The following is a 22034-nucleotide window of genomic DNA, read 5'->3' as shown; positions in this document are numbered from 1 at the left end:
TTTTTGGAGCTAATAGTTGCAATGTTATAACATCCTATTATGTTATTGAAGTTATTATGTTGATTACGAGTGTTTATTTGAAGTTGCGCCATTCTTAAGTAATCAACACATTACGTCTCCATTTTTCGTTTATAATTTTTGTGCTATTCGCTAACATTGAATACATTTGAATACCTTCGTCATTATTACACAACTTTAGCCGAATATATTTTATTTGTCAACTTGAAGTTCGCAATAAATCTCTACGGCTGTTTAAGAAATCTGATGCTGATTTGTTTTATTTATTTTTGAATTTGGTTATATGTTATTATCGTTTTATTTCTTAACTTTATTAGAGCCTTTGCAGAACAATCATTTATTCTATAAAATTGCCTTTATAATAAACAACACTATTTTAAGGGTATGAACAGTAGCCGTGCGTATGTAATAAGACTGGCTAATCCGTTTATCATGTCCATAACGAGGGACATTCGCTATTCTCTGACACGCGTTGTCATGATAATGCATTTACACCTTTCATGGTATATCGTGTATCGTCATAAACCTGTTATGAAGAGTTCATAAAATAAAAAAAGATACAAGGATCTTTATTAAATGTCGTCATGATCGGTGGAACGACGATGCTCCTAATTTATAAAAAGTAACAAATTCTCAGCTTATAAAGTTCCATGAGGTCTACAACAACCAAATGTTCATGCCTGTGGTGTCTTTGCAATTGCTAATGCTGTGGAATTTTGTTTAAAGAATGGCTATGTAAAACCAAATGTCAATTTCGTTGTAAGTGAAATGAGGGAACATCTAGCCTGCTGTCTAGAAAATAAAAAAAATCCGTTTCATAAAGAAATTGAAAAGAAGTCGCGATCCCTAAGACTTTAAAATGAAAAACAATCTGTTGATGTGAAATGCCATAATTCGTCGATAGTTTAGTTATTTGCGAAAATAGAACATGTAGGAAAAGATTCCACATGAAATGCATCGGCATAAAAATTAGAAATAGACGATCAGTTGGCAGAAATACACAAGAAAACTGGTCCTGGCAGTGCATCTGCCGCAACAAAATCAATAGTTAAACAAAAGAAAATAATAGAATTTCTGTAGAACTGAGTTAACTTACAAATATGATTTACATGTAGTCATGCATTGTTGCTTTTTGTATTACTATTATCAATAGTTTACTTATAACTGAATTTAATATAAAAAATAAGACACACACAATGTGCTTGTTATTCATGACATTAATTTTAGAACATGTGCATATTTCATGTTTTTATCTTTGCATTAATTTATTATTTGTTTAATTGATACAAAATATGAAATAAATGGTGACATAATTATCATGAAATATCTTATTTTTTAATCAACTGTAATCATCTGTAATCCTATTAGCCCCTGCGGTCATTCACACCTTCTCGATCACCCCGAACCGGGAAATAGTATCGCCCCAAAACATACGCAGTGAACTCCCCTGGCGAGTGTGGTTTGATTGTTAGCATCTACAATGTTCTTATGCCAAAGCCTATGTTTGTGACGGTCTAAAGTCTGAGTTCACACTAAAGACTCAAATCGGCATTTTAATTTCATTTCAACTGTGCTTTCCCGAGAGCTTGAGTCTGAATCAGACGTGAAATGTTCATGAGCCAGGTCCATAATTATATACACCGAGACTGTTCATGAGTCAGGACCATAATAATATACACCGAGACTGTTCATGAGTCAGGACCATAATTATATACACCGAGACTGTTCATGAGTCAGGACCATAATTATATACACCGGGACTGTTCATGAGTCAGGACCATAATTATATACACCGAGACTGTTCATGAGTCAGGACCATAATAATATACACCGAGACTGTTCATGAGTCAGGACCATAATTATATACACCGGGACTGTTCATGAGTCAGGACCATAATTATATACACCGAGACTGTTCATGAGTCAGGACCATAATTATATACACCGAGACTGGTCATGGGTCAAGACCATAATTTAGTCCATATAAACAGCCGCTTCAGAGTCTTTGATATTTTTTGTGTTGGCATAGGGAACACAATAAATATCCAAATGTTAAAAAACGTTCCCTAAAAGCGCATTATTGTGGCTAGACCATAATTATATACACTGAGACTGTTCATGAGTCAGGAACATAATTATATACACCGAGACTGTTCATGAGTCAGGACCATAATTATATACACCGAGACTGGTCATGAGTCAGGACCATAATTATATATACCGAGACTGTTCATGAGTCAGGACCATAATTATATACACCGGGACTGTTCATGAGTCAAGACCATAATTATATACACCGGGACTGTTCATGAGTCAGGACCATAATTATATACACCGAGACTGTTCATGAGTCAGGACCATAATAATATACACCGAGACTGGTCATGAGTCAAGACCATAATTATATACACCGACACTGTTCATGAGTCAGGACCACAATTATATACACCGAGACTGTTCATGAGTCAGGACCATAATTATATACACCGAGACTGGTCATGGGTCAGGAACATAATTATATACACCGAGACTGTTCATGAGTCAAGACCATAATTATATACACCGAGACTGTTCATGAGTCAGGACCATAATTATATACACCGAGACTGTTCATGGGTCAGGACCATAATAATATACACCGAGACTGGGTATGGGTCAGGACCATAATTATATACACCGGGACTGTTCATGAGTCAGGACCATACTTATATACACCGGGACTGTTCATGAGTCAGGACCATAATTATATACACCGACACTGTTCATGAGTCAGGACCACAATTATATACACCGAGACAGTTCATGAGTCAGGACCACAATTATATACACCGAGACTGTTCATGAGACAGGACCATAATTATATACACCGAGACTGTTCATGAGTCAGGACCATAATTATATACACCGAGACTGTTCATGAGTCAAGACCATAATTATATACACTGAGTCAATACCATGACTATATATATATATATATATATATATATATATATATATATATATATATATATATATATATATACCGAATAAACGAAAACACATATGTTTCAATCAGTATGCATGTGTAGTTCCACACATGCATTGACCACACCGGCTTTAAATCTGAGTTCTGCAATACTGGTTTGCTACACATGTCTTGATTTGCCACGGTTTTAGATGTCGGAGGCCAAACAGTCGAGCTGAAAGCATATAAAGTTTCCAGGAAGTTATTGATATACGTACGATATATTTACATTGTTTACCAATAATCATGGTGAAAAAGTTCCTCTATAATTGGTCTGCATTTGCCCAAGTTGCAACTTGGAGAGTGGATACTGTACATTCATGCCAAGAAGTACCGGCAAATACTGTCAGTCGGCTTACTTTTTGATCAGTTAAAGGGCAACAAATCTGGAATGTCATGGAGTTTCCGGCAAGTTATTAAACTAAAGATATTTTGCCTAAAACATGGTGACCAAGTTTGTTGACGGGTGATGTACATTAACTGTCGTTCGAGAAAAGACACTGTCTTTATTTTTGTCTAATCATGGACAATAACTCTAGCATGTCTAGGCATATAAGGTCTACGTATTTATTTTGCTCGATATATTTTAGCCCATAAACATAAACAAATGTGAAAACAATTGGTGTACCCTTAACAACGGACACTGCTAAATCCCTATACATATATTGAACTTTCCGGTTATTTACAGAACTTGCCCGACAACTTTACCCCACACTCGTGGTGATAAAGTTTGGTGATAATTGGTGTTCATACGCCAAAGTTAGAGAACGGACAACTTTTGTGGACGTGATCCTATATGCACATGATTAAACGATAAAAACAAAACGATTTTCTGTATACTCATTTATTAGAAATATATTTTTATCAATCAACAAGAATTATACGCGTAATCTATCTAATAAACTAAATAAAAAATAACAACAATAATACTGACAGTGGGATCACAGCTGAACGCCGGTTTGGCAGGGGAGTGATTAGAAGGTCGTTACCTCTGGCAATATTTTGGTGAAAATGCAAATTTGTAAGAAATCTATATTTAATTTCAGAAATATCAACTCAAATAAATAGTCTTTGTGTAAACACAGTTGTATTCAAAGTAACATTTGACATTTTGGATGAACTTAATTTTTATAATACTGATTAATGTGTGTCTATGACAAAAAGAGAACAACATAGGAGGGTGGGGCGGCCTGGGGGGTTACACAGGCGTCTTGTTATATGCGTAAATGCCCTTGTGTTTGTTGGGACTCTGTATGGCCATCTTCCGGGCCTTCTCGCTGGCGCTCAACATCGGCAGCTCCTCGACAGCGGGCACTGGAAGGTGAAACAAGCATTGGGTAAGTTTTGGTAAAAACGTGTAAGAATTTACTTTGTTTATGCAATGCAGACAAGCACACGATATTTGTTACTGCTGTTAAAATGTTCTTGGTACATTTCACACTCAACTGTTACTGTTTTCAACAAAAGATGGAGGCAACTTAAAAAAACACACTAGTGAACACTCTCAGTACGCACAGTGTATTTCCTCCTTTGGCGCTTGCCTAATTGACCGAAAGTCGATGCCCCTGTTGGGGGAGTACACTTGACGGCGGAGGTGCGGACGGTATGTCGACTGGTTCGCCAGATCCTGGTTAAATTGCTCCTCATCGTATTTAGCAACCAATCCTGCATAATGGGTAGAAAACAGTTAATACATTTACATTTTCGTCCAGTAAACAGAAATTACACAGTATAAGAAGATTCAAACACTATTAGTTGAGAAGCTTCGGCAGGACGTTTGAAGATCACCTTCGATTGTCCACTTAAATGCTATAGAACAGAATACTGTACACAAGAAACGCATCAAGGGAAGGAGAAAGCCGTAAAGAATGTCAAATACGACTTTATTAGCGGTGCTACTAAAGAATATAATTAATGAACAATTGATGTGGGCACTGACCGTCCACGTAGCATACTCGGCTGCCTCCGTGCCCCAGTACCTCCTTGATGTGCCGCCAGCTTCCTCCAATACTGCCCTGTCGCAACCTGTAACAAGTAACACTCAGATAATTTCATACGTGTGCATTAAGTTGTTGTAAGAGAGAAAGAGTGCATGACCTAACCGTTAATGTTAAACCAAGGAGCTATTGTTCTGCTAGCACTAAAACAAAATAATGTTTTCACTTCCTACTAGTATATTCATGACACTATGTGCGTCTGGCTGCTTTTAGATCACTTGATATGATGTTTTTGACCTGATTTGGGGAGGGAGAATGATTACTCTATTTTCAAAAGATGGGCAACTAATTTTTAAGTGGGCTAAGACTGAGACATCTTGCATACTTAACAAGCGACGTTACCTAGGCAGTCCTGGATTGGGGAAGCGGTAGGCGATCTGATTGGTCAGGTCTGCGTACGACTCTCGAAAACGAACATTGAAGTTGTCGTTGTTCGGTCTTAACCCGTTTTCCTACAGCGATATAAAATAAATTAACTAATTAATAAAGCTATGAACACTATAAGTATGTTGTTAATTAACACATCTAGCGTATAGGGTAAATAAATACATCAATGCCAGTGGTTAATGCCATTGAAAAGGTAGTATATTTATATACCCTTGTTATAAGATTACTAAAGGTTGGACTTGCTTTCTTATATTGGCAGTTTTGGAATAAAGAGAAACAGTTTTTACCGTAGCTTGCTTCCTCCAGTTTCCGTCTGAGCGCGTGACGGGGACGCCAGTACGCATGTCCCGGCCGCCCGACGCCTTCGTCCACTCGTTCATCTTCCCGTACGTCGTCCTGAAACAGACACGTGATGATAGAAATGACTACTGGTAATAAATCCAATAAACACCGTGCCACTTTGTAAAACGTTAAACAACTGATCCACGAACAACTAGCCATTCACTGACTCTTATAAAAGAATCAGTCACAAAGCAGACATACACTAAGAACATAAAAATTATGAGTCTAGGAACATATATATATCCCAAAAACCACAGACAATAGATTTAATACACCGGTTTCTGTTCGGTATTCGGAGAGTACATGGTGAAGCACTGGACCCTCGGGCCCCGCAGAGGAGGAAAATTCTGCGTCGTGGACGTGGAAATACACGCGCCCAGATAATCTATTTGATTCAACAAATTACACCTAACACTTCTAAACACTTCTAAATGGAAATGACGTTTCCTAAGAAATGACGTCAACTATTTCAATTCGATCGCTTAGAAATAACGTCACGTTTGTGACATCATGTCCTCAAAACCACATTTGAAATGACGGCATACGTATTAGGACGTGATGGACATAAAACGACGTAGCAATTGCACCACTTAACAAGCTTTGCATATATTCTATAACAATATCAAACATTTACAAGTACATATACAAACACTCGAAACTGACTCCACAACCACTCGCAAATATCACCACACATGCACCTATAGCTTTTATTCCTATCCATGTAGTGGGCAATCTTGAAGAGCTCATCGTCCGTGGGGACCGTGACCCAGAGTGACTCCCGAGGATCCGGCAGGTTCCAGGGGGAGTCCAGGGGGTGCTTCAGGTGTTCGAACGTGTACTTAGGGGTGCCGTCCGCATTCCGCGGGATCTCGATCTCGCCCAGCCAAATGTGCTTCTTCAGGATGTTGTCCGACACCCATTTCGCCGGCATCTTGATCGTAACACGTGAGATTCAATATCCGGTTTTGAATATCATTTTTCATATGCTGTTCTGTTATTGCACATCTATTCCAAATGATAAGTGTCCAATATTGCACATGTTGCGAGCGTTTTAGTGTCAGTAAAAATATTTGTATGTTTAATCAATGTGTAGATGGCTTGTCACATCTTAAACAATTTAAAGGATCAAGTCCTTTGTATCGGCGCTGTTCGAGGTGCCCGTTCTCTGGTAACCAAGCCTGGTAGCTATCGCTTAATCACGGGCGTCAATACGATGAGACAATTCGACATATCGAGATACGACAGATAGGTTGTTTAGCTCTATAAAACAAGGGTGGAAGCGCGTTTATTTGTTACACAAAGACTCTGCGCTGGTGTAAAGTACTGAAGACAATAAGAGGACGGCTGGGGCGTTAATATTTTATGAATGATTCTCTGTCTTTCTTGTCTGCAATTAACACAGCACTGGAGTAATCAGCAGATATATTCAAGTGATACGTGTGATGTTTTCAATATATCTTTGCCTGATGAAATTACAAATATAACATACACTGATACAAAACAAGCATCATTTGTTTTTAATATAAAAGTAAATGCTGTATTTGGTTGTCCGGTTAGCGCAGTGGTAAGCCAACTCGCTTCTCGCCAAGTCAGGTTCGATATCCTACCTGGTCGTACGTGAGTTTGGCTTGTGGTCACCAAGCCGAGCATGTTGGTTTCGTCCTGTTATTCCCGTTCCCCGCAGACCACAACTCCACAACTATCGGGTTACATAGTGCCAACTAGAGCAATGGACATAATGTTATAATTGTTTCAATCGTTATAAAATATAAGTTTGTCTTCCGGTCCCTTTTGGGTTTTTTTCTCCATAATGTAATGTACAACCAACTGTTTTATTTAATATTATTTAGTAAGTTTAAGTTAAGCCATCTACTATTCTTTTACGAACCTATCAACAGATCAAACGCCACTTTCTGGTGTTACATTGTGTTCTACGTTTTACCCCGAAAGGTTTCTGCTATAGGTGGTCCTGCGTTCAGTTCCGTTATAGAATAAGCACGATGTCTGGACAGATAACTTGTTTTGCTCTGAACTGGTTTAGTTTGACAAAACCCAGGCAATGGACCGGCGCTGCAAACCGAGCAAGGACATGGCCGCACCGGACATCCTAGTATCATCTTCTATTCTGCTTTTTACATGACTACTGCTTGCTCGAAGAACCTTAATGAATTGTCACTGTATGAGCTTCTAGTGTTAGTCCATCCTGACTGATGTATTCCCCATTGGCTGCCTATGATGGCGGTGCGTATTTCTTCATCTGGTGCCGAAACGTGCACTGCTCCTCGGTAGTAAACATAAAATCCTTAGTTACGAGATATTTTTCATTTGGTCCGTTATAGAAGGAAAATGCATATTTCGAATTAGCAAACGCGAGAAAAGTAACTACCGCTTCACCGAAATCATCCGGTAAAATAAATGTTTTAGGTCCACTTACATGTGCTGTTTCTCCATTAAAAGCAGATATCCACGTTACAACCTTAATGAAAAAAAAACAAAAGAGTCGCTCTTGCAATCCACGGATTTCCTTATGGGAGTCTTTCGTACTGTAACACAATGTGTTGGCGATAGAAAGTATTAAATATCAAACTTAAGCTTATAAGTCCAAATCCCAGATCAGTTCCGATTGAAATGCAGAGATTAGACAAATGCTATTAACCTATAACGTAATAAACGATTGGACCTCCAAAGCAGTCCCTATGTTTCAAGAATGACCACATCCATAATCAGCATAGTTAAATAGAGTATTTTGTCTACCCTTTTCACGTATTAAGGTTCCGTTCATTTTAATATTACTTATTACTCTCAAGAAAAACATAATGAGTAATTACACATGCATATTTTTAAGATATAACATCGTTTGCATAAATGTCGGCGACGTCGCGACATAGATCTAACAGCAAACCAACGTGCCTCTGCTGGGAACCAATACATATCCTGGTGTAACAACAAGGCACCCGGACAGTGATAAATAACTTATACCTAGCAAAGGTAGTCGTTACCATCGATCACAAACCACCTCGATCTCTATTGGACTAGCTGATCACGTCTGCAGGTCAAGTAGACATGGGGTACCTACCAGGGTCTCTGTCGCTCTTCTTCCTCATACATTTCATCTAGTTCCTCCGATATGTACGCCGGGGTGAACGTGTGAGGCACAAACTTCTGCCCGTCCGTCTGTCCGCCCGCCGTCTCCCCGGGGGCTGGCGTGTACGCGCGCGGCCGGTATCTGTCTCCTTCCGTATCCCCTCCAAGAAATGCCGGTGTAAATGTGCGAGGTTGAAATGTGTTGAGCGTCTCCATGACTACCATTCACTTCTATCTTTTAAACAGAAATAAGTCAACACCTGTTTAGCTCAACGTCCGTTCGAACTTCTCTGTGTGTTCATCAAGTGGCAAACTCTGTCAACGTTGTTGATTAAAACCACGAGTGATACTCATAACATTGTCAAGTTTTCAATATTTTATTTAACGCAAATCCAAAATAGATTCACATTTCTTTTAACACACTCAAACAGTATCAATGAATTCCACATTAATCGACCACTGTTTCACTGAAGTCAGGGCTGTCTTGATTGAAACTTTGTCAAAGCAAATGCATTAACATTCTCCTTTATCGTTTATCGCTGTATATTGACAACCGGAAAATACATGCATTTACAAATAATTCAACAAAACTAAATTAATGTTTATAACACAAAGCATTGAAAAGCGCGGCTCGTTGTGGAGTATCGGGTGAGATTCATGGCGATAAGTAAATATATTGGGTTTATGTCAGTATGGGCAGACAGACAGCCGAACTTATAGAAAACCCATTAAACTTGTTGAAGAGTTTAAGTTATTTCTGTCTGTTTAATCCGTGTCAATATTGTCTCTGAAAATAAGTATTTATTTATAATTATGCCAATGGGGAATTAAAATCTAAATCTTAAATTATTTATGACCAAATGATCAGATACTACAATTGTTTAAATGGTTTTAAATTCATCCTTATTGTCTAACTTTACATAACAAAACATTTTATTGAACCATTGTACACACTGGTACATCTCAATACAAAATCCTGATAACATGGTTCACATACGATTATCATTGACTGGACGGGGCACAGACCCACTACAAATCTTGGTCTGACAATGCGAGATGACTTACTTTGTTTTGCTGAGCGGCCGGATGGCCTTAAGGACGTCCTCGCTGGTCAAGATTTCCGGGTGATCGCTGTCAATTAGCGGAAGTAGCGTCGCCATTGCCTTCTGCTGTTTGGTAGATTTGGTATAAGAAAAGTTTACTGAATACTAAAAGTTATAAATCCACCATACAATAGCAAAACCACCATTTAACGCTTAAAATATATCCTTTTTTTTGATATTGCTATAAATGCTATTTGGCTGTGCTTATGACACGCATAAAATTGTATATTGTAATGTGCCCTAATTTTCACCGTCTGACAAAATGTATATAACAAGATCAAATGTAAACTTATACCCTAAAGTAGTTCAGTGGGCAGCTTGATACAATATGTAATATTTTAATCTATTGTTTTAATGATTTACACTTGTCTAGAGAACCTATATCTTGTATCAGATTAAATTATTCATTGCGCTAATCTTTTTAAACGATTAAAACCACTTAAATCCAATAGACGGCTGCAGTTTACATGCTATACTCTTAAGACATGTTCACATGCGTGTGAGTTATGTCAACAGCAATAAAGCGCAGCAATACTGCTGCATGTATACATGCTTAAGCGTCAACATGTTCATTCCTCGGCATGACGCACTGTGAAAGACGCCACCTTCACAACCATGCGTGTTATGTAGCGTGGCTATAGTTTGGCTTTCAACATAAGCCAAAGAACGTCGTTGGGCAACAACTTCAAACAGTTCATGGCCTTTCCATTTTATTGCTATTTACAGCCCGTATAAATATACTTTATAAACAGTATATACATGTAAGATGTTCACAGGCTACATATAAGCAAAACATGCATGCACGTATAACAAAGATATGTCACAACCGATAATACAATTCACACACACAAATGCGTCCAATTATGTTTAAATTAAATAACAAAAATACCAAATATACAAAAAAACATTTGATTCAAACAGTATGTAGAAAATCACAGATCAACGTTCCTTTCTAATTCTTCGCCAGTCTTTATAATTTGAACCCAGACTTTCAGCTCCGTGTCACCAAATATGAAGGAAACTTTGATGTTTTTGTCCTTTGGATCGCTGGAGTCTGGCAATGGGACTATAAGCTCTCCCAGCTGAGTGCACGTGTCCTCGTCGACATATTTAGTGTCGGTGCTCGCTGAGCAGAACACCTTGATGTGGGCACCGGTCTGTTCCGCGGATAGCCCTGGGATCTCCTCGCTCACTTCCTTCCCGAGCGGCAGGTCGTCCCCGATCTCCACCATCTTCCAAAAATACTGCTGGCACACATCATTCCCGCAGTATTTCGTCTTCCGCCCGGGGTCATGTTCGCCCTCATCAAATTTTGGCCACGCCTCACGACCAAACGAATAGCGCGCGATACGGTTCGAGATGACGTCAGGCATGTGGCCAAATCGAACGGCTCCCTTAAGCACTGCAAGGCTGGCGTCTTTCGGAATCATAAGGATTTTATCAGGAAACATCTTTTTAAACTCCGCCTGAACAATCTCGCTTTCAGCAAAACCACCGACCAACAATATTGCGTTGACATCTTTTAGCGATGGTTCTTTGAACATTCCGTCAATATGGTGCATGAGTGGTCGCAACGGAATGTCAATCAGGGATTTAGCCACCGTTTTATCGATCCGGAATCTATCTCTAGTCCACTTCATCTTGTCCTTAAATGGAGATTTGTTGATCCTGTCCTGAATATTGATGTCGTGTTTATGGCAGCACTCCGAGAAGGTCAAGGGCACGGTTAGCGTGACTTTGCCCTCTAGGCTTGCGGTGACTGTCCGCTTCTTGGTCTCCAGGTCCATAAGGAGCGTCATGTAGTCGCCCGTGTGTTCCCGCCGGAACTCATCCATCACTTCATGTCCCACCTGCACAAGCATCAAAGAATTGTGTACACGTTTGAATAGTAAAACATATTCACACCAGTGATAATGCTATTAACAAATTAAGACCTAATCGAAAAATACAAAACAAATTATCACATAAGGTTTGAATTTAATTTTCAGTCAAGCTTCAGACTTGGCACTGTCGCAGAATTCCCTTCTTCTACCATAGTTTAAGTATCATTTCTTCATTTTAACTGAAAAGTATTTAAACACCGACCATAGCGGTGAGACAGTCTATGTATGACTGTTCCACACGGTTGCCGCCCCATTCCCCACCACTCGCGCGGTGCAGCTCCCGCAGCCTTCCATCGACAAGCTTCTCGTGCACCGTAATGTCCGCAGTCCCGCCTGTAAACAACAACGTAAAAACAGGTAGGTTATCCCACATATAAAGTACTGGTTAAGAAAGAAGTAACCTCAGCCTTGACATATAATTAAAGCGACCTTTGAAACAAGAATTGTGGAGATCTACGTGAACTGTTTAACATTTGAGAGTGTAGACGTGTTTCAAATCACTTTGACCTTAGTACTGTGTTGATAGACACAGCCTTTTTTTAATAGCAACTTGGTTTTCACACGAAAAGTAAATAGTACAATACCAAACTAGCAACATACCCAAGGTTTTAAAGAAACCTTGATTTTACTGAGAGAGCTGTCATCGCATAAGAGCTCGCCCATACGCCCGTACTGAGTAGCAATGGGCGTATGAATTAAGACGGAATGTTCATGCAGGTAAAGGGCTGCTGGTACCTCCAAGATCCACGACCATGTATTTGGTTCCCGCGTCTGACAACTTCGTGATCTTATCGTCTGTGCACACCTGGCACCAAACAGAGGCTGCTTCTGGTTCCAGGGCGATCCGCAACTGGTCGTTGGGAATTCCCGCCTGAAATGGAGAATGTTATGTACAGATGGCGTTGTAGATCTTTAGCTGCCACAGAGTTATCTTTGTACAGATGATATACATATAGTTATGATGAAAATGTTTATAAATGTTAAATGTTATTTTAGACATACAGTGAAGTTTGTTTAAAAATAACCTACATCAGCGCAAATTGTGGCCCTTAGTTGACAGTTTATATAATCTCACAACAACTGCCATACATTTTGATAGTGTCAATAATGTACCAAGCGGGGATGAGAGGGTCCGTACATTGTTTCTTGTTGGCAACGCGCCAGTACTGGTATGTCTTCATATCGTGCTTTAAGTAAAATTAAAAATAATACTCGAGTACTCGAGTAGTAAATTAGAATTCAGACGATCAATCGAGTACTCGAAAACTCGGGTACTCGTTGCCATACCTAAAATAAGGGACACATTACTTAGTAGTGTTAAACCTTGTTGGCGGCTTTGCGCATGAACTGCTTAGCGCGCTCGTCCCAGATGGCGGGCACTGTGAGAACGTACAGGATGTCGTCTGGTTGGATACCGGTGACGCACGTCTGGAGCGTGTTGAGCATATGATCACGCAGATAGCGGATGGCGTGCGCAAATATGTCCACAGCTGGCAGCGCCTTCCCCGTCACGTCCTCAATAGTCGAGTGCATGTCCAGCTTCTGTGGCAGGTAAAAAACCGGTTATTGAAACACTTTAATTTTCTTCAAAAGAGTACACCCATTATCCCTTACATAACGCGTGAGTCTTGTGATATATGAGGTTTGTAAATGTCCTCAGGCTCCAACCCGAGAGCTCGTGGTCTGCTACCCATCAGGTCATTTTCTTTGAAGTATGAAGTTAGCTAAACAAACGACAGTGTACATTCCAAAATGAATGTCGTGCTGGCACGACATTGGACATTCAAAAAGGACAATGTCCAATGTCGTACCAGCACGTCATTCAATCCTGAATGCGCTAGTCCAAATTTGTGCCAGCACGACTTTCAATTTGATTGCCCAATGTCCAGCATTGTCCAATGTTGAGGTAGCACGACATTCATTTTGGAATGTCAAATGTCCTATATCGTTCAAGAATGACTTTCGATTTTAAATATCCTATGTCAATTGTTGTGCCTGCATGAATTTTAATTTTGAATGTCCAATGTCGTGCCAGCACGGCTTTCAATTTGGAAATCAAATGTCGTGCCAGAACTACATTCGTTTTTTGAATGTCCAATGTTGAGCCAGCACGACATTAATATTTGAAAATCTAATGTCATGTCAGCAATGATATTTAATACCCAATGTTGTGCAAGCACGACATTCATTTTCGAATGCCTTATGTGGTGCCAGCATAACTTTCGTTTTTGAATGTCAAAGTCCTATGTAGTGCCCACACGACTTTCTTTTTTAAATGTCCACGGTCATGTATAGATCTTTTATTTCCTCCATATATGGAGAGCATAACATATATAGAGCAGGTTTAGTTGGTACCAAAGTACAATATACATGTCAAATAATGCATGTTTCTATATGCACAACAATGGAAAAATATAAACATACACAACAAATGAACTGGTGATTTTAAATTCGAGGGATAAATACACCTATACTTGCAAGGTAAGATAACGAAGATAACTACTCAATAATCAAAACTAAGATATAAATGGGAGTAATTGCCTAAGGTGTTTGGTTTATTTGTTTATAATTGCAGGGTTTTGGAACCTAGGGACGAAAGCAAAATTCTAAATTCCAAACTGCATAAGAAGAATCAAAGGTAAACATTTCAAATAATATCGTAATAAAAATGTGAAAAGTTATTTGAATTATATGAGCAAAAACTATGTTGTTGTTTTTAATATTACCTTACTTATTTCGAGCTATAGTTAATATTTTTGAATGCCAAATGTCGTGTCAGCATGACTTTAGTTTTTAAATGTCAAATGTTGTGACAGCACGACATTCATTTTTGAATGTCCAATGTCGTGCAAGCACGACTTTCGTTTTTGAATGTCCAATGTCGTGCCAGCACGAATTCCGTTTTTGAATGTCCAATGTCGTGCCAGCGTGACTTTCGTATTTGAATGTTCAATGTCGTGTCAGCTAGACTTTCGTTTTTGAATGTCCAATGTCTTGCCAGCATGACTTTCGTTTTTGAATGTTCAATGTCGTGCCAGCATGACTTTCATTTATGAATAACCATGCAATGTCGTGCCAGCACGACTTTCGTTTTCATATGTCAAATGCCAGCACAACAACAGTTCTTGAATGTCCAATGACCAATGTCGTGCAATATTTTGTTTAATGTCTTATGTCAAATGTCGTATGTTTAGTTAACTTCACACAGCTTGTTCGCTGATATTGGTATGACTTGGAACTTGCTGTGTGCAATGGCTTGTAAACATCTAGCTATGCATGGGCGGGTAATACACATGGAGACATAAGTGATCGTGGAGACCAACCTTTGTTTCATAGAGTTTCATCTTGAACCTTCGAAACATGTAGTAGTCTCGGTGCTCGTCGTCCTCGGCAAGGTCCATATAGCGGCTCTCCGCTGCGAACCCGAACGCCGCAAACTCCTTGTTAGGCTTCAGCAGGACGCATGTTTGGTTTTTGTTGGATATGAGCTGGGCGCAGCCCGCCACCCAGTTAGGGTTGGTGTGGATGTCGAGCGGATTACTACGGAAGGAGAACGCGTAGCCGCTGAATGTAGTCCCGAAGTCCATGGCGGCTACGACCAACCTCGGGCACATAGACTCCGCTCGAGTCATATCCGCTTACACGTGATACACTGACATATAGTAAGTGATCAGCCGATGCTCACGTAAGCAATGGTTCTCGCACAAGCAACGAATAACTATAATAGAAGAACCATATACAAATTTCAAAACCATGCGTTCACCATTAATGTCTCACTCAAGCATTAATATAATGATGAACACTAAATTGAACCACTAGTATTAAGGTTACACACAATTTGTACTTTAATGATATTAAAATAGAAATGCTATATAAACCTATTCCATTGATACTTGCAATAGAAAATGATATCCAATGACAGGCACAGACACACACCCTAGACGGTGACAAATATAGAAATGTGATCAACCCGATGATAAGAAATCCAACCTTTTTTCCATGAATCAAACCAATGCAATTTACTTCCTGGTCTCTGTTACAGTCATCGTCAGCACGGTGCAGATTTAAATATCTTTCGTTAGTAATCATATTTATAAACAAAACTTATTGTATCATGAATATTGTATATTATTGTGTATTATGTGAGATGACGACATTTTTTCTGTCTGTCTGTCTGTAAATAATAAGTAAATGCAGTTTGGTTTCGTTTGTAAACATGCGGTCAACATAGTCAATAGACCATGCAAGAGTTGTTCCTGCACATGCCAAGATATTGTGGTGACTATTTACAGGTTCCGAAATTGAGGACTTTCTTTGGCGTCATATGCACCCTCACCCCAGACAGATAGATTTTGTTTTACAAAGGTCTCACACCAACATGGCCCAAGTTGCAGTGCCTATTGTAAAGGCGTTAGAAGGAGTCCAATCCTCAAAAGAACATCTATCAGATGCCTTTAAACTTGTGACCAATGGAATCAACAAGAACATCAGCTACAGAAGGGAGCGAATAAGAAAACAAATTCAACCAAGATACAAACATTTGGGAAAATTGGAAGCTTCTGCGGAAAAACCTTTTGAAAAAATCCCGGAAGCAATGAAGTCGACAGAACAGAACAAAACAATCGTAAACCAAAGCTTCCAAAAACGTCCTATTTTAGGCAAGCGCCCACAAGGGGCAAATCAATACCACAAGTTCTACCAATCAAACTACAACAGGAAACCAAACAACTTTCAAAGGAAGGGACCGTTAAGACCTCATCAAAACAAAACAACATCAAGAAATGAATGTAAGCGAGATTGGGCATGGTTTGAAAAACACAAAACAGAATTTTAAAGCGGGGAAGACAAAATTTGCTTTTGATGCATGGAAACAACTAACGAATGATAAATGGATCATAAATACAATTGTGGGCTACAAGCTTGAAGTAAACATTCCACCTATTCAAGTCAATGCACCAAGACCATACAAATTTAGTCCAAAGGAACGAACTGAAATACACTTAGAAATTCAAAAGTTCTTGAAACAAAATGTGATTGAAGAGAATGGCGAATTTATATCTAACATTTTTTACAGATCAATAACAAACAATAAGATTAGAATAATTCTAAATTTGAAACCATTTAATAAAATGTTGCTAATAAAGTACATTTTAAAATGGAAACGTTATCAACGGCAATTGCAGCCATAAGAAAAGGTTGTTGGTTTGGATCAGTGGATTTGGCTGATGCATTTTACTCCAAAGCGGTAAGGAAGGAAGACAGAAAATGGATGCGATTCATTTTCGATGGCAAAAAGTACCAATTTTGTGCATTGGTAATGGGTTTATCAAGTAGCTCAAGGGTTTTCTCGAAAATATTAAAGCCAGCATTTGCATGTCTCAGGTCAGAATGTGGATCTGTTTGCTTCAAGATTAAAAAAAATATACTTAGTAGATCTTTATGTATCACGATTTCCTGACCACACAGCATACGCAATAGATGCCTTTACTTTTCAATGGAGCAATGGTATATATCATGTGTTTCCTCCGTTCAGTGTGATACCACGGTTCTTACAAAAGATCGTGGAAGACGGAACAGAAGCAGTGTTAGTATGTCCAATATGGCCAACACAACCATGGCGGCCCAGTCTCCTCCGTCTCATCAGCGGACAATGTCATCTGCTGCCATTACCAAAAACAATTATGTCACTTCCTCACAAACAGTCAAGGCCAGGCACTCATTTAAACCCGATTATTTTGAATAGATACACTGGCAAAGGAACATTTGCATTGTAAATACATTACTGACATATCTGGAAAAAACTCAAAATTTGAGTATATTATGTTAAATTTGAAGAAAACTAGACATGAATTATGGGTGGGTTCAGGGTGGGCGTGTTGAGCTCTTAAGGGGTTTGCAGTAGGTGAAACCCTTGCTTTCTCTAAAAATCTGAATATCTCGGCTGCGGTAACTGCGTGGCTCTCTCGTGTTGAGCTCTTAAGGAGTTTGCAGTAGATGAAATTCCGATCAACCGTCAACTTCCCCTCTACGAAGGTAAGTCTCGGTTAATCTATCAGTTGTCTGCTAGCTAAATGTATGGCAGATGCATTCGTATGCATGTAAAGCAAAAAAAAAACACGCATAAATATCCAGCCATAGAGATATGTGTCGGTAAATGTGACTTCCAACAAGGCCGCCTAAATACACTATAATAACCGTTGAGTAAATAAAACGTACATTATCTTTCTGTTTCGCATAGAAATAAATATGACAATTTTTTTTTCTTATTATATAATGAAGTATGCAGTATATTATGTTGAATGCATAAACAGCTTTAGCACATAATTCGGACTTGGTAGCGTGATCTGCTTTTTTCAAAGCAATTTTATGGTGCCATTTGAAGCGAGAAATAATAAATTTGGATTTTAAATATTGCCGCAAGACAAGATTTCCATGATGCTACAGAAATCTTCAAAAAAGGATGGTAGTTGTGTGACGACTATAAAAAGGAGTTCCATACGGGTACTAGTTTTATCTTTGGCCGTAGGCAAGATAAGAATTTCCAGCATGGCCAAGTTTTTGGATCTACTTATCTGAGGTGGGAGAAAGGTTCATCCCAACATGAGCGTAGGGTGTTTTGCAAAAACGAGGTTTACCAAGTTTACGCAGAACACCCTGCGCGAAGGTGATTTCCCCCCTAGCTGCCCCCCATACAAATAAGTCATATTAAACTTGATATGGTCCAAATTTTGCAATAATGTGAACCTTGTCATTTTCAGCTGAATTTGCTGGCTTTGAAGTCTCCTAGTCCTCCCCTCAAACGGATATAGAATTGAAGTTTCAGGGATGCATAAATTGTCATTTGGCGACTTGTTTGCACTTGTTTATGATATCTAAGATGATATACTTTTGCCATCTTTAAATTAATTTTGGCAACACTTTGAACTGACAAAAGCGTCACACAGCATTGTATCTGTCTTAGATTCAGTTATATGCACAATATGGTTAAAAGGCAACGGATCTATTTCTCCGGCTTTTTCAATTAATTGACATGGCAACATTTTTTTCTTTGGTCTGTTGCAAGCCTTTCGATTGATTAAGGTGAGTTGAACTCAACTATACTACTTGTTGCATAAAATGCCTAGTCGGGTCGTTTACTGCATCTTTATGATTAATACTTTCTTCCATCGTTACGACCACCAAGCTTAACAGAAAAAGAGAAACCAGCAGCAAACATTTAACAACAATGACGTTTATTTACAAGCAGTGTTACAAAAAATATTTCTATTATTAAAGTAATGTGAAAATTTATTGCATATCAAGATAAAGAATAGTGTCATAAGTTCATAACTTTAATCATTTGACCTTGGGTAGAAAACAACATCTAAATGTTGACAAGTTTGTCTTGGTGTCAGGCAGACAAGAAGAAATTAAGAGGGTTGTTAACATCAGTATAGACTTACCTATACAAGTCAACACGAGTTATTGTTGCTCTAAATTTATTGCTTAGCCATAGGTTGGGTAAGCACGCGAAGGATTAAGGCCAGGAGGTTCCTACTCAATGGGATCAGGGGTCTGATCAACGCAAGATGTGGATTATCCAGAATCTTATCTCTTAGTCATTACCTAGCATCAAATGGACACATCTAAAGGGTAATGAAGGACCATTATCAACAGCCACTGGCCAAGTAACCAAAACAAATACACATTCTACTCACTGAAAAGCGACACTTTTTAATGAAGAATTATTTTTTGGAAAAAGGCGTTTCTGCTATAATAATACATTAAGTATTCCTAAATAATGTAACAGGGATAGGTGGGAAAATACGTATGTGACACAAAACCATCAAAGACGAATGGCTAAGCAATATGCATAACTGAATCAGACTGGTATAAAAGACACTAGTTTTTACCTTAAAATAGGAAGACCAGTCTTTTTGCCTCACCACATTGTTGTTGCCTTTTCAACGTTAAGCACTTGTAGTCCGGTTTAAGATTGTATTTGCTTGTGAAAAAACAGCATCAAATTGTCACTGTCTGAAAAAAATACGTTACCAAAGTCGAACTACGATTGTATTATTAGAAAGGAGAGTCATATGAAGTATCGTGTTATTTTGGTTTGTGATTGGTAAGTTAACTACGTGCTAGCAAAACTATAATAATTATAAATTGGTCAGTTAAAGCAGATGACCATGTCATGTACGTAATGTACGTTACAATGTCTACTCAGCTCATTTACATTTTCTTTTTGGGGGATTCATAATCATCGTGTTTAAAATATAAAACTGTATCCAAGCGACAAAACTTTACTGCATAATTTCATAATTTTAAATGTTATGCACGGTTACAATGAAATGAAATGCAACATAGGTTACCAGTTACCACGACCACTAAATTTCAGTTCTTTTTGACGACTGATAAGCATCGTTATGAAAATCTAAAACCATAACATGGCTCAAAACTGAATAGAATAATGCTACGATTATACATTTGCAAATTTTAGCAGAGGTCAATGTAATACAGGAGTATGTAATGAAACTTACGTTACCATGTCTACTTAATTTATTATTTTTACGATAAATAATCATTGTGGTAAGCATATTAAAACTATCCAAGAGATAAAAACGGAAATTATGCTGTACTTCATATTCTCAATACTAATCACTCCACAAAAAGATACTAAAATTGTATATTAAAGATCTCTACATAAAACAATTGTTTCATTTGACAGGTTTTGATTTCAGTGTTTCATCGGTCAAGTTAACAAACATTTAAGCCCGTATTCATTGAGTGCCTATTTGTTCTATTCGTTACAGCACATATATATATCTTCTCCACGACAAGCACATAACACAGTGCATGACAGTCGAGAGCTATAACAAAGATATCGCATACTAAAGCACAACATTTGGCTTTCACATGAACACCTTATCAGTTTAAAGATTTCCTGTGGTACCCTTTGTACATCAATATGAACCATAATGGCTGACAACGATTTGTGATCTTCATTTCGCATCCAACCATGATCCGAACGATCAAGTTCTAGTGGATCTGGGTTGACGGCGTATTTCCATATACATGCATGGGTTTGGTGCTGATGCTGGAGATTTTTCAACCTTTTTGGCCCATGCAGTAATTCTCATGTCTCACATTGCATTTATTCAGTCGAGCTCGAAACAAGCAGCATCAAAGGACGTCGATTCCCTGACGATTGCGTCCAGAATCAGAATGTTTTATTTCAAATAGACTCGAGTCTGTATTTATGATAATTTAGAACATTAATAGCTGTATCCATTCCGATTCCATGACAACACGTCACTGTGTCACAACCGCATAGTGCATGAGATGCTAGTATATCCAGTATTATATCATTGTTAGCCTCAGCAGTCGCGTTGATGTCTTTAACTGCATGGCATTGAATTGGTAATTCCATTAATACTTTCAAAGACATTTGGTGTACTAGAAAATGATAAAGGGCCAGCATAAACACATCGATGTCTTCAGATATTATGCACATACCACTTTCGGTCTCAATGGCAACCAGAACCATTTGTTGAACAAGGATATTATTCGCCTCTCCATGTTATGTGCGCATGTCTTATCGTTACACTCTGTGTAACATCGAGTTGAACATCGTCTCTCCCAGTTTTAACGAGTGTGTCTTGAGCCCGTTTCTGGGAATGTTACATTGGTCGACAAAATGTCACATGAGAGAAATCAACTGTTTTTTTTTGTTTTCAGGTACAGTAAAAATGGCCTACTGTGTGGGCAATTGCATAACTGTAGGAAGTTGGTGTATTCGATAATACGTCATATTCGTGATTCTCGCGTTTCACCTTTTGTGCTTTCAAATACAAAGTACACATTGAAGTCGGCCTGTTTCCTTTCAATATATCTTCTAAGTTGGAAAATGTAATCCATGACCGTTCCATTTGTGGGCCAGCGAATTATACATACAATAGCAGAACCGTCAATTATAACACATTCTATCTGCTTTGGTGATTGTCTTGCAGACGTTTCTACATGTAAAATCTTTTTCATTTGTGACTTTGATTTGGCAATTCTTAGATCACCTGATGCAGGAAACAGAGAGGTGGGAACAGGCGACAACTTATACGATAACACACATTTCAAGTCATTTTCCCGTGAACTCGCTTGTAGACCAATAACTCTGGTAGAGATCAACTCTGTGTCAAATTATCTCAACTCATCTTAAGTGACTTCTTTGATGCAGCTT

General features: G+C 38.6%; 2 protein-coding genes across 10 annotated transcripts; both read right to left on the bottom strand.

Annotated features, from left to right (window-relative positions):
• Positions 1-3856: 3856 nt before the first annotated feature.
• Positions 3857-10517, bottom strand: LOC128230532 (uncharacterized). Of its 6 annotated transcripts, none has more exons than XM_052942878.1 (7): positions 10485-10517; positions 9898-10001; positions 5694-5802; positions 5362-5471; positions 4962-5047; positions 4538-4687; positions 3857-4336 (listed from the first exon to the last, which is right to left on the bottom strand). In XM_052942878.1, the coding sequence occupies exons 1-7, from the start codon at positions 10506-10508 to the stop codon at positions 4221-4223; spliced, it is 699 nt and encodes a 232-aa protein (XP_052798838.1). In that variant the 5' UTR covers positions 10509-10517; the 3' UTR covers positions 3857-4220. The 6 variants fall into 6 exon arrangements, with proteins under 6 accessions (XP_052798838.1, XP_052798839.1, XP_052798840.1 ...); XM_052942879.1 differs by lacking the exon at positions 10485-10517 and adding an exon at positions 10231-10433; XM_052942880.1 differs by lacking the exon at positions 10485-10517 and adding an exon at positions 10231-10244 and having other exon boundaries at positions 9898-9998.
• A 111-nt stretch (positions 10518-10628) lies between these two features.
• LOC128230530 (heat shock 70 kDa protein 12B-like) lies at positions 10629-15798 on the bottom strand. 4 transcript variants are annotated; one of them, XM_052942873.1, is made up of 6 exons: positions 15716-15798; positions 15142-15536; positions 13142-13360; positions 12554-12689; positions 12021-12151; positions 10629-11785 (listed from the first exon to the last, which is right to left on the bottom strand). In XM_052942873.1, exons 2-6 carry the CDS (start codon positions 15448-15450, stop codon positions 10868-10870), a joined length of 1713 nt encoding a protein of 570 aa, XP_052798833.1. In that variant the 5' UTR covers positions 15451-15536; positions 15716-15798; the 3' UTR covers positions 10629-10867. The 4 variants fall into 4 exon arrangements, with proteins under 4 accessions (XP_052798833.1, XP_052798835.1, XP_052798834.1 ...); XM_052942875.1 differs by having other exon boundaries at positions 15712-15756; XM_052942874.1 differs by having other exon boundaries at positions 15697-15749.
• Between the last annotated feature and the right edge of the window lie 6236 nt (positions 15799-22034).

This window comes from Mya arenaria, chromosome 4 (genome assembly GCF_026914265.1).
Source record: "Mya arenaria isolate MELC-2E11 chromosome 4, ASM2691426v1".
NCBI lineage: Eukaryota > Metazoa > Mollusca > Bivalvia > Myida > Myidae > Mya > Mya arenaria.
Note: the sequence above shows the minus strand (reverse complement) of the source record. Positions and strands in the feature narration are given on the sequence as shown.

What these genes read in the sequence shown, in the direction of transcription:
- LOC128230530 (XM_052942873.1), bottom strand. Translation starts at nt 15,450, where the DNA reads ATGACTCGAGCGGAGTCTATGTGCCCGAGGTTGGTCGTAGCCGCCATG. An exon ending in TGAAACTCTATGAAACAAAG is followed by an intron (nt 13,361 to 15,141) that starts GTTGGTCTCCAC and finishes TACCTGCCACAG; the next exon opens with AAGCTGGACATGCACTCGAC. An exon ending in TGCGCAAAGCCGCCAACAAG is followed by an intron (nt 12,690 to 13,141) that starts GTTTAACACTAC and finishes TCTCCATTTCAG; the next exon opens with GCGGGAATTCCCAACGACCA.
- LOC128230532 (XM_052942876.1), bottom strand. Translation starts at nt 9,057, where the DNA reads ATGGTAGTCATGGAGACGCTCAACACATTTCAACCTCGCACATTTACA. An exon ending in GAAGAGCGACAGAGACCCTG is followed by an intron (nt 5,803 to 8,824) that starts GTAGGTACCCCA and finishes TGTCTGTTTCAG; the next exon opens with GACGACGTACGGGAAGATGA. An exon ending in ACTGGAGGAAGCAAGCTACG is followed by an intron (nt 5,472 to 5,693) that starts GTAAAAACTGTT and finishes ATATCGCTGTAG; the next exon opens with GAAAACGGGTTAAGACCGAA.